At 38.9% G+C, this 12,136-nt stretch overlaps 1 protein-coding gene across 2 annotated transcripts in view; it reads left to right on the forward strand.

The window, feature by feature from the left end:
• The window catches only part of DGKH (diacylglycerol kinase eta), a gene marked incomplete at both ends in the record, with an annotated part of 164,725 nt that overhangs the window by 143,746 nt on the left and 8,843 nt on the right, over nucleotides 1–12,136 (forward strand). For both annotated transcript variants that reach the window (XM_084278141.1, XM_084278142.1), the window contains 6 exons: nucleotides 838–945; nucleotides 3,661–3,774; nucleotides 4,052–4,186; nucleotides 5,250–5,416; nucleotides 7,487–7,592; nucleotides 9,483–9,575. In XM_084278141.1, the coding sequence (XP_084134267.1) occupies nucleotides 838–945; nucleotides 3,661–3,774; nucleotides 4,052–4,186; nucleotides 5,250–5,416; nucleotides 7,487–7,592; nucleotides 9,483–9,575 (723 nt within the window). The remainder of the gene's footprint in view (nucleotides 1–837; nucleotides 946–3,660; nucleotides 3,775–4,051; nucleotides 4,187–5,249; nucleotides 5,417–7,486; nucleotides 7,593–9,482; nucleotides 9,576–12,136) is intronic.

Consider the following 12,136-nt stretch of genomic DNA (forward strand, 5'->3'; position numbering starts at 1 on the left):
GCAAACTCAGATCCCCAAAGTGACACCGGAGCCCAGGATTTATGACCTTATATTGCCAACTTGCTTCAAGTCCAAAAGTTGGCACAGCTGCAGGACTGCACTTCTGACTCCTAGCTGAGTAGTTTGAGATCATTGAGCTCACCTCAGCAGGCAGTAGAGCTGCTGCAAGTCAAGGGTGGTATCCAAATCTGCAAATTTACTCTTGGCCATAAGTAGGGTAAGATTGGCCTATGTCATCCCATGATGATGTTGAGTAGGACTTGGAGTTGCTTATGGGTTTTGGAGGATAAAGAGGTAAGAAAGAGGAAACAAATGGTTGGTCCTAGGAGCAGCCTCTTACCTGAAAAATAAACCACCTCTAGCCAACGTAACAAGTGTGTGGTCAGTCGTAGATTTGCCTTTGCACTTTTGGGAGGAAGGTAAGTCATTTTTACAGGAAGGCAAGTATACAAGTGCTAACAACACTTAGATTTGACTACATTTGTGGTTATACTAGAAATATTATTTTCCTGATTCCTCCCCGGCCCCCCACCACACACACACACTTAATAGACTCAACTACAAGTGAAAGTGTGAAAATGTTTCTTTGAATAGTCATGAAACACCTCTGCTGTAGATACTAGTGGGTTTTTTTCATTTCTGCAAAAATTGGTGCTAAAACTGGGGAGAAGACATTTGTGTTCAAGATGCTTCACAGCATGGGTGGAACAGGCTTGTGTCAAACCTATTAATGACTCGGTCCTCCCCTGCCAGCTTTTTCGAAGCTTCATGTGTTAAAAATGGCTGATGACTTTTCTCACATTATTTATATACTGAATGAGCTTTTATCTATTACAGTGTGATGGACAGTACATCCCCCTTCCAAGTCTGCAGGGCATAGCTGTGCTAAACATTCCCAGCTATGCTGGTGGGACTAATTTCTGGGGTGGAACCAAAGAAGATGATGTGAGTAAGATTAAAGAGAAGTAACCTTACGGTCAAAACCATCAATAGATGCCATGAACTGCTCTTCTCATTTCATTTTAATCATAATAGCATATAGTTGGGACAGCAACTCTTATTCAGGGAGGCTGTTTGACTGGAAATTGTATTGTCTTGTATTTGATTTTTTAATTGAAAATATATTCCATGATTTTTCACCGTCTGTTGCTTTCTGTGGTGTCCATTCCCACTATATGTGGTGTTCATAGTAAGGCCCAGTGTTTGGTTTTGCATTTTTAAAAAAGCTCTATGAGTTTTTATAGAAACTAATTTTATAAACAGACACACAAATAATTTTTAGTTTTACAAACTCCTTCAAATAAGACTTCTCAAAGAATAGATTCCTCTGTTTGCTGTATTCTAACAATAAACAAGGTGGACAAAGATAATCACTTACAGTTTCTACCTGGAATTTTTTTTTCCTGTTCTTCAAACAGCTTTGGACTAAGGGATGGTGATTCAGAAAATGAGGTCTGATGCATTCAGTGATTGATGATTTAGTGTGGGTGGTAATCTGGTTTTCAAATCCTATTTTCAATGAGCTTGCAAAAGAAATCTCTTTTTTTTTTTCCCTTCTTTCTCACATCCCCTATGAGATGTGGCACTACACAGACGCCTAAATGTCTTACAATCTGGAGCACTCTTACTGCTGCCATCCACATCACGCACTGCAACTACTGTAATTACTGGCAGATTAGCCTAATTCTGCGTGTCCTGATTTAGTGTGTGTGAGGTCTGAATTACCCAAAACCGTAGTTGCAAATTAGCCTGAGCCTGTGATTCTAATATAGACAAACCAGAACTTATTTTTTTTTCACTTTTGGTTTCTTGTGAGTTATTATCCTTTGAGATAGATAGATAGACAGACAGACAGACACATACACACTTCACACACAAACAATAGTTAAACATGTTTGTTTCAATGGTCTGTTCTTGCTTTTGGTATATATCAGAGTATGGCAGTTGTGTTTATATTTAGCTGTGGATATCTAAAGATTTTATATACTCTATTCATATTCATAACTTGAAAGTATCTCTATTGTCTGCTCAGTTCAGGAGTTTATTTTTCTCCTTGGACCGACACACTGAGAAACAGCTGTCTTAGCCTAAATTTGTTTGCCTTTATTTAAAAAAAAAATATTAAAAATTAAAAGTGTGGTTGGTTTTCTCTGCAGATGCATTTTATTGGTGTAGAGACACAGCAGACTGGATTGTGGTTTGCCCATACTTGTGCTAAAATGAAAGCACAGAATAAATGAGATTTTACAACCAATTTTTCTTAACCCATGCAGAACTAGCCTGGTAGATGTTAGTTGCACTTGTTAAAGCTGGATCAAAGACTCTTCATCCTTTTTACTTTGGAATAACAGAATCACCATCTTTGCTTTTTTCAAGATATTCACATCCCCATATGAAAAAAAGAAAAAAACTTCCATGGAAATTGAAAAAGATTCAGTGGAGAAATGTTTTGCTTCAAAACAGTGTAGACCCTGTAAAATTGCACTTCTGTTCCTTGACACTCATCTGCTTAAGCCCTATCTGTGCAGTCCTGGGGTGCTCTGAAGGGATGTGCCACCTGGATGTGGCACGAAGCTACAACAACTGTGCTGTGCATCCCTTTCCCTGAGAAGCCCTCCTCAGCCTCCTGGCCAAAGCTACCACTCACTGCACTGGAGTGAACATTCCTGCTGCCTTAGTGGGCAGAAAGGACCAGTCTTCACCCTATTCCCCATCCTCTCTCTCCCTGAGGCGTTGCTGCAGATAGACACTACTTGGATTACAAAGTTCTGGATATACACCCTCTGTTGGGGGTTTCTAGTGCAGCTTACTTCACCCACAGTGCCAACTGAGGTGGTCTGACCACCACTCAGGTGATCTCTGGACCCGTTAAACTCTTACTGGGGTGATTTTTCTCCCTAGTTGTTCCCTATTGCATATCAGGATGAAATCAGCAAGCTTCAAGTGACCTTAGTATGGTATCTCCTGCCAGACCCAGCTGAACTCCAGCCTAAGACTTGGCCTGCATGGCTGAATTCCCCTGCCCAGCACCAGGTGGCAATGACAAATGCAACACTTGGTATATACTTCATGTAAGCTCATGGAAATTCAACATCAGTGCTGGATATCAGGATGTTTGTTCCAGTCAGAAGCGTTTTTCATATTTACAGTGGATAACTCCATACAGCACAAATGAGATCCTATTCAATATGAAAGCAGTGTTTAACAAAGCCAAGCATGGACTCAGATGTTGGTTTCCAGAGAATTCAGAACATAAGAAGATAAGCACTTCTGAGAAAAAAGACACCATTGCCCCTCTTAACTTCAAGAACCTCTTAGATATTAAGTACATTAACCAAGCGGAGGTTTGAATTGGCCTTTCATCTTGCCTTGAAAAGCATTTCTTAGTCTGCATGCTGAAACCATTCCTGTGTTGGGTTATGCCTCATCATTCAGACATTTGAAATTCTATTAGCATTGCTGTTTTAAAGCAGTATTTGCCTACTGTCTATGGTACCTCACACCTATGGCTTCTGAGAGACAGCTTAGTTACTCTAGAGAAAATAAATTAGATCATTTAAATGTTGAAAACAAATCTGGAAATGAACCTGAATTTCACTGACCACGCAATCTAAGCACTGGATTTACCCTCAAAACTGGAATATTTTCTTTTCCTTTCAGATATTTGGGGCTCCATCATTTGATGACAAAATCTTAGAAGTTGTTGCAGTATTTGGCAGCATGCAGATGGCAGTTTCAAGAGTCATCAAACTGCAGCACCACAGGATAGCTCAGGTTTGTTTCTTACTCAAAAGCGTGCAACGTGGTTGGCAGCAGTTTGGGATGCTGGCAAGCAGCGCTACGCTTGATGCCCACCACCCTATACATTAATAAAGTGCTGACACTGTTTTAATTTTAACGAGTAATGAATTGTCTTCAGTGATGAATGAAGTATAAAAGTGCTTTATCCTTGAGACAGTGCTGGAGGCAAGCCACAGCTCCTAGTAATCAACATATTTCAGGTGGCCCATCAGTTTCATTAGTATTTATTGCCCTGTTTGTTCTTTTGCAGTGTCGGTCAGTGAAGATCACCATACTTGGTGATGAAGGGGTTCCAGTGCAAGTTGATGGAGAGGCATGGATCCAGCCCCCTGGAGTGATTAAGATCGTACATAAAAACAGAGCTCAGATGTTAACACGAGACAGAGTATGTTGCAGAAAGTGTCCTGTGAGATCCTGTTACAGACATGGCTTCTGCAATATTTTATTCAGCTGTAACATGAACAAACCAGTGCTTATAAAAAATGTTTCATAACTACATATATAACTTACGATTGTCTATATAACTGTATGATCACATACCATTGCTTAATTTCTGTAAGCCAGATAGAGAATTGTTCTTCTGTAGCAGTGACACAGGTCTTTCTTACTTTTTATCAGTTTTATTAGTGCTATTCCTTGTTCTTATTAATATGTAGTGAGAAGAATGGACATCTCTTCCCCGCCCCTTCTCTTCCCCCTTCCTCTTTTCCTGTCCACCCTTCCTCCCTCTCTTCTCTCCTCCTTCTCTCTTGCTTCTCCTCCTCCTTCTCCTCCTCCTCTAGGTATATTACACATAACCACACATGAAAGTTCTGACACAATTGCATAAATAGCAAAGTTCTATAATGTCCATTTTTCAGAAGAACTGTCTCCAGGTTTCTCTTCTGCCTCCCTTTGCCCTACTAATCCTCCCTGTCCCCCACAACCCAGTCTCATTCAGAAGAGACACAAGCAGAGCCTGGTCAGAAAGCCACTGGAGTGTTCACACTTGTCTAGGTTTATTGTGTGAAAGGTGTAACTGCCCGTCAGTTTGCTGTCCACCAACTGGGTGGTGAATTTAGGGTGCAGTTAATGGCATTTGAACTATATTTTAGTGAATTTGTTACTTTTCCTGCCATTTTTAAGGTTTGAATCTTGTATTATTTTCTGATTTGGATCTTACTATCCACTATTGTATTATCACTGTCTTTGTATCCTGATTGTGTTGAAAGATGCTTATTGAGGATAAATGAGAAAGAGAGAGGAAGCAATCTTTCAGAAGTCACTGATTCTCTATACTAAGTTTTAAAAAAATGAATGTAATTTTTAATAGAGCTTGTATTATTTATATGAAACTAAAGATATGTGTGTTAAATGATTTTTAATTTAAATATTATAAAAATAATATTTATATAAAAGTAAGGATACTCCAAATGCTATGAACTGAATGTGTAATTAATTTTTATTAGGCTTTTGAAAACACCCTGAAGTCTTGGGAAGACAAACAGAAGTATGATTCCTGTAAACCTGTCATTCGATCTCCCTTGTACCCTCAGCAGGCTGTTGAGTTGGCTACAGAAGAAGAAGTTGCACAGATCCAGCTGTGCTCACAAGCTGCAGAAGAACTTATTACCAGGTACAGTCAAATTAATAAGTTTGGATTGGCAACCTAGACACCAAGACAAAATTATTCATGCAAATGCACATATAGACCTAGAAGTGTGTATTTTCCAGTGTTTGATTAATTTTTTGCATCCACTCCATCAGTTTTGGGGTTGTATTTTAATTTGATTTTAAGGCTCTATTTGTATATGTGTTTTTTTCTTTTGTTTCTGTAGTTTTATTTTTGTGTGCTTAGGTATTTTTTCTTTGAAAACTGAGCAGTGGAAGTGGAAATCTGTAAAACTTCTTTGCAGAGAGGCTTTTGATTGAAACTTCCTGATTTATGCAAAAGCAAAAATATACTTATTGAACCCCCAACCCTTAGAATTCAACTTTAGAAGTCAACAGCGTGGATGTAGCCACCTGACCTTAGTTTCTCCTGACCTTGTTTCTCCTGAAAGCCTTGTTACTCACGATTTCACATAGATGAGCACTTTTGAATAAACTGGAAAGTTCTCTTAAAATGTTGCACAAGTAAGCAGTTAACACCCCACCATTCAAGGAGCCCGAATTACCAGATAAAATCTTCATACTTTTTTATATTCATCCACTCATTTGTCATTATTGCAGCTTTCTATTTCATTCCTAACACTCAAAATCCTCATCTCTGTGCCCCTGGACACTTCCCTTTTATATAGGTTGAGATGATAGTGAGCTGATGGTATAAAATTGATCCCAGAGTCTTGCTTATTTTCAGGAACTGCTTTCTTCCTGAGATGCAAGTATTGTAATAAAGAAGGCACTTCAGTTTTCACAGGGAAAAAAAAAGAACAAAAACCCAAAAAAAACCCCTAGATTTTTTTAAAGAAAAGCTTTTTTATCTTTTTAAATCAGAACATTTTATAAAGCTGGTACTCAGTTCATCATGATGATACATTATCTGAAGCATCAAAATCCATTCTTGTAGGATCTGTTGAGTTGTACTGATAGCATAAGAGAGTAATTTAAGAACTACATGTTCTTTTTATACTGTGATGGTGACTTAAGTCGACATGGAAGAATAATTTGGATTATAAATTACCCAAAGTGAAGTTTAGCCGAGACAATTTAAAAACTTTACTGTTCTAGAGATGGTCCTTAGCTGAACCTCCCATAATCTCAAATGATTACAACCAATTTTAATGTTACATCTGAAGGATATGCCTTGTGAAATAGGTGTAAGAGTTTTTAAGGTAACTTCAAGTAAATTATCTTAATGTGCCATGGTTTTCCCTATTGTTCATTTGAAATAATAGCCCAAACATTTTTCTGGATGCAGTTTTTGCATAGAATCATAGACTGGTCTGGGTTGGAAGGTAACCCAAGGATCATAGAGCTCCAACCCTGCTGCCGTAGGCAGGGCCACCAACCTCCAGGTCTGGATCTACACAAGGTTGCCCAGGGCCCAATCCAGCCTGGGCTTGAACATCTCCAGGGATGGGGCATCCATCCACCACCTCTCTGGGCAGCCTATTCCAGCACCTTACCACTCTCTCTGTAAAGAACTTCCCCTAATATCTAATCTAAACCTTCCCTCCTTTAGCTTCAATCCATTTCTGCTTCTCCTGCCATTATCTACCCTTTTGAAGAGTTGATTCCCCTCCTGTTTCTCTGCTCCCTTCAGGTACTGGAAGGCTGCAGTGAGATCCCCCCGCAGCCTTCTCTTCTCCAGGCTGAACAAGCCCAGCTCCCTCAGCCTCTCTTTGTATGGGAGGTGCTCCAGCCCTCTAATCATCTTCATGGCCCCCCTCTGAACCCTCTCCAGCAGTTCACATCTTCTTGTACTGGGGGCCCCAAACAGCATTTGTGTTCTAAGACAAATAAATGTGTGTCAGTATTTCGTAGCAGAATATATCATCTTTGTTATGGATATCATTTGTATGAGGTGTTGCATTGCTTGAAGAGATACTTGTACTTCAACTTTTGTTATAAAGAGCTATGTTCGTTTCAAGTGTTTTGTGAAAAGTATCTTAGGAATAGTTGCTCATCTGATAATGTTGTATACTCAAAAAATTTTTTCTTTACAGGAGGTAAGAAATATTTCTCTTTCTTGTATTTTTTCTAGAATCTGTGAAGCAGCAAAAATACATGGCCTTCTGGAGCAGGAGCTTGCTCATGCTGTTAATGCATGTTCACATGCATTAAATAAAGCAAACCCAAGGTTTCCTGAGGTAAAGGAAGAGCAAAGAATTACGTATAAGTAAATAAGATGTAATATATCTGTGTGCATAATATCTGTGTGCATAAGCTTGTAACATGGGAGCTGTATTGTATTCCCTGTCCTCACATTAAAATAAGTTGGATTATAGTTTTCAAAGATTTTGAAAAACAAGACTTCTAAATATACATGCACGTGCTCAGATGTAAAGGAAGTTGCTTAAGAGATGAATTGATACTGTATCTTCTCCCCTTTTGTTGCCTCTTTTTCTACAGTGAAAGTAAAGGGGAAGTTACTTTGGATTCTGACGGTGCTGCTCTGTTCAGCAGCAGGGGGTCTCAGCTCTTTGCATGCATGGGGAAAAGCCCCAGAGCTGGTAAATTTGGTAGAGATCATGGCCAGTGATTCTGAATGGGAGTTAGGAGAGCTACCTTTTTACAGAGAAGTGCTAAAGAGAAGAATCAATATGATCTGATCTGATAGGATACTATACAGTACAATATGACGTGGATGCTGGTTGAGAAAGTTGAGCTTGTTCAGCCTGGAGAAGAGAAGGCTCCAGAAGGCCTTATTGCAGCCTTCCAGTAACTAAAAGGGGCCTACAGGAAGGCTGGAGAGGGGCTGTTTACAAGAGCATGGGGTGATAGGACAAGAGGTAATGTGTTTAAACTGAAAGAGTAGATTTACATTGGATATAAGGAAGAAATTCTTTACTGTGAAGGTGGAGAGGCCCTGGCACAGGTTGCAGAGGGAAGCTGTAGTAGTGTTAGTAGTGTACAGGGCTCTGGGCAATCTGGTTTAGTGGAGGTTGTCCCACCCATGGCAGTGGAGTTGGAACTAGATGGTCTTTATGGTCTCTTCCAACTCAAACCATTCTATGATATCCGAGAAGGCAGAAAATGTAGTTTTGGCATTCATCAGTGTCCTCCCCAGCTGATACTCTCTTTGTTGGACATTAGAAAGGGACATTAACGACACTGAAGATGCAGACCTTCTGGGTGTTGTTGCAGGGGCAGAGCGAACGTTTGAAAAGGATGTAGGGAGTTTGGATTAGGGACATGGTAAGAAGATGTCTGGTGCCATGTGGAAGCAATCAAAAACACACTCCCATTTGCAGTGGTGATCCACAATGATGCAGCACTGCTTATCAAATCAAGTGAGGCGTCCTAAGGTAGCTCGGGGCACCAAAAAAACAAACTCAGGTCAACAAACCACAAAAACAGTAGGAAAAGTAAGCTCCCATCTGCTTGCAGATAACTGTGTAAGTGTCTCCCTAGACACAGAGTGGAAGCATGACAGAGCCTGAACAAATGCTGTACTACTACGTACAGGTCAATTCTTGTAGATGCATTCGCAGATTTCCTGCTTAATTGTTATCCATGTGCTATCCAGAGAATGTAAAGGGGGTCAGGGGAAATGAGTTTCCTGGTTTCTCTCTTCACATCAGACAATGTGGGTGTTTTCAGAAATTGGATTTATCAGGCAGAGGCTGTCTATATGTAACCTAAATTTATATATGGTAAATATATGTTAACTTTTTCTTCTTAAAATATTGCTTGTGGCTTCCTTCTGCTAGGGATAAGGGAAACAATTTGAATCAACAGTCATTGTTAAATGAGGCCCACAGCTTTTCTGCTGGCCTTTGTCAAGCAAATCATGGATTCATCTCACAGTTGGCTGATCACTTGATGTATAAAGTCGTATTAAATGAATTTGGGAAAAAGACAGGAAATAGATACTACTCTTTTTTTTAATCTATTCTTGCTGTTGAAGATGTTCTATGTAGAGAAAAAATTGATGTATTTCTTCTATAAGACACTTAAGATCTCTGTGTAAACCCAGACTACTTATTCTCACTCTGACTTGCATCAATTCAAATAAGTTTATTCTTCTTATTCCCCAGAGCCTTACCAGAAACACTGCCATGGAGATAGCTGTCAATGTGAAGGCCCTACATAATGAAACTGAATCTCTGCTCGTTGGAAGAGTTCCTTTGGTAAGGTCACAGAATACATGGGTTTATTCCCTCCTTCAGATTATCTCTGATTTGTTCTTTGCTGATTTTTTTTTAATCAGTGCAGGATTTATGACATGCTACAAGAAGCTCTGTAAGGACTGTTGGAGAATATTACACTGCATTTATGGTTTGGATCAGAATGAGTTATGAATTCTTGTCCTAAGTTACCATCCACCTTACCTGACTTTAGTTATCTAAAAGATCATTGCCTGGGCTTTTTTTAATAGTCCGTGGAGAGAAATAGGTATCTGTGTTGAAGTTAACTCACAGTCAATTGTCTTGGAGGCTTATCTTAGAAAAAGCTAAATCATCTTCTGCAGGTTTAGCATTTAAGAGAACTTCTGGAGTTCTATTATGTGAACATCTTCAGAGTCTAAAGAGAACCTGGGGTGAGAACTGTTCAAACATACATTCAACTTCTACAGATCTAATTTAACCAAGTAAATCTCACCCTTGTTTTAATACCTGGCAGAAATTATTTTAAAACCTTTAACTGGTAATTGTTCAGTAGACCTCTGATGGTATTTAAAGACTGCCTCTTCTTTGGCTAGTGTTTCTGTGCCTAAAACAATGAAGAATTCTCAAGAATTGTTGTACCTGGATGTATAATTAGAAAATTTCTGCATGTGATACTGTGGAGAGAAGAAAGATGTCATATTTTCTATGCTGATCCAGTTTTACATTAAGATGATACTCAGTAGGAACAGTTACATCTTCTTTGGATTAAAAAAAACATAATTTTTGCTAACTTGCTCTTTATTTGTTATAAAAAAATGGATACCACTGGGAATGTTTTAATTTAGCTGAGTTAGGGTATGTGTTGCAAATTCTGATTTAGGGTCCTGCCAATTAAACCAATTTGTCACAAATGGATGATTTAGATCACTCTAAAAAATCAACATCAAAGGTATTAGCAAAACCAAGTTTGATCTGATGTTGTAAAAGTGCAACTTAACAAAGTTACATGGCAAGGTGCACTCTTTACTGTTCAGCACAGTCACTTGAATGATGATTCAAAATTATCAAGGCACAAATCAGAGTTACCAAGGCACAAACTGGTTGCTTACCAAAGATCTGCCATTGGTAAAAGGTCTCACTGCCTTGAGCAGCAACTTCAAGAGGCATTCCAGCTCAAGGGAAGGTCACCACCATGCAGCCATGGTGCCTGGCATCAAAGAAGGCTCACTTAGGCTGTCATATTTCTGGAATAAAGTGCTTGGCTTGTAGTCAAATTACATGCAATGGGAATATAGTTTGGAGGAAATAAAAACTACTATGTTTTGTCTAGATATTTTCCAAAGGTGCTATTTACATTTTTACTTTTTAAAAAGCATTTCCAGTCTGGAACAGAGCAGAGTTCTCCAATGTATTAAGGCTGAAGTGTGACAGGATATTTTATTTCAACTGAATGAAATTATCTGTGCTCACTGAAAGCAAGTGTTTTCATATTAAAAATTTCCTTTGGGAAAGAATTGGAAAAGATCCTTTATTTTCATTGTTTCATTCAGAGTGTCTTTTCCATCATGAAAGTAAGAAGCTTTTCCAAGATGTTTTAGGAGGATTTGCTGACTGTTTTTTTCACTACTATTCTGGGTTTATTTTAGGGGCAATATTGCCAATACATAGACTCACTGTCAGATGAGGGCTTTTTTTTTTATTGAGCAAAATGTATTCCTTTGAGAATCAGACGATTTGGTAAGTGCTTGTTAAGAAAGAGATAATTCTTTGCCCCATTCACTTCTATAAAATAGATGACTGAAGTAATTTTTTGAAAAATAAAACCATGAGAAAAGTTGCAACTTCTTCAAAGACAAGTGGGTCTTCCACTGCGCTCCACACTGAGCTGTTCAACCTGAAAAGATAAAAATGAAAAGGGAAGGCAAAAGAAAGATCAAAGTCTGTTTACAGGCACTGAATTCAGTGAGGTTTAGAAAAGAAAAGAATACAATAGCAAGAGAGAGCTTTTATTTCCAGTGTCACTGTAGTAAGCAGCAATATGTTACTAAAGATAGTCTCTCCTTTGAATGGTGGTAACACATGCAAACTATCGAAGCAAAGGAAAGGTGTTTTGGTTAGTTAGGATAAATTAATGGGGGGGGGAGGGTGTGTTGTAATTAATCACCAGACCCCAACAATGTCAAAATCTTTTTCCAGCGCTAGAGATCAAAGAATTTTCTTACAACTCCATTTAAAAAATATATTCACTAGGATGTAACGTAATTAGATCCTTTCAAAAGGATATTCTGCACTGCTTTGGAACTACTTTTACTTCAAAGAGAGAAATAGATGTTGAGATTGCTTTATTACTGATTCCATGCAACTTGTTCCAGGATTCAACTCTTTAACTCAAAATGGTGTTTCAGCAACCCCAGACAAGCCCAAAACAGCTTTGCCAGGGATCATCCTTCTGCCTTACATCTTCCTCACAGGTCTGACTCACACAAAAGCCACAGAATAGTTTTCAGACTGGGCTTTTAGGAAAACTTGATAACTCCGTGGGGTTCTCAGTGTTCATAGAGCCAAACTACCATAGGTCAGCA

Source organism: Gallinula chloropus (assembly GCF_964237585.1).
Source record: "Gallinula chloropus genome assembly, chromosome: 1".
Classification (NCBI taxonomy): Eukaryota; Metazoa; Chordata; class Aves; order Gruiformes; family Rallidae; genus Gallinula; species Gallinula chloropus.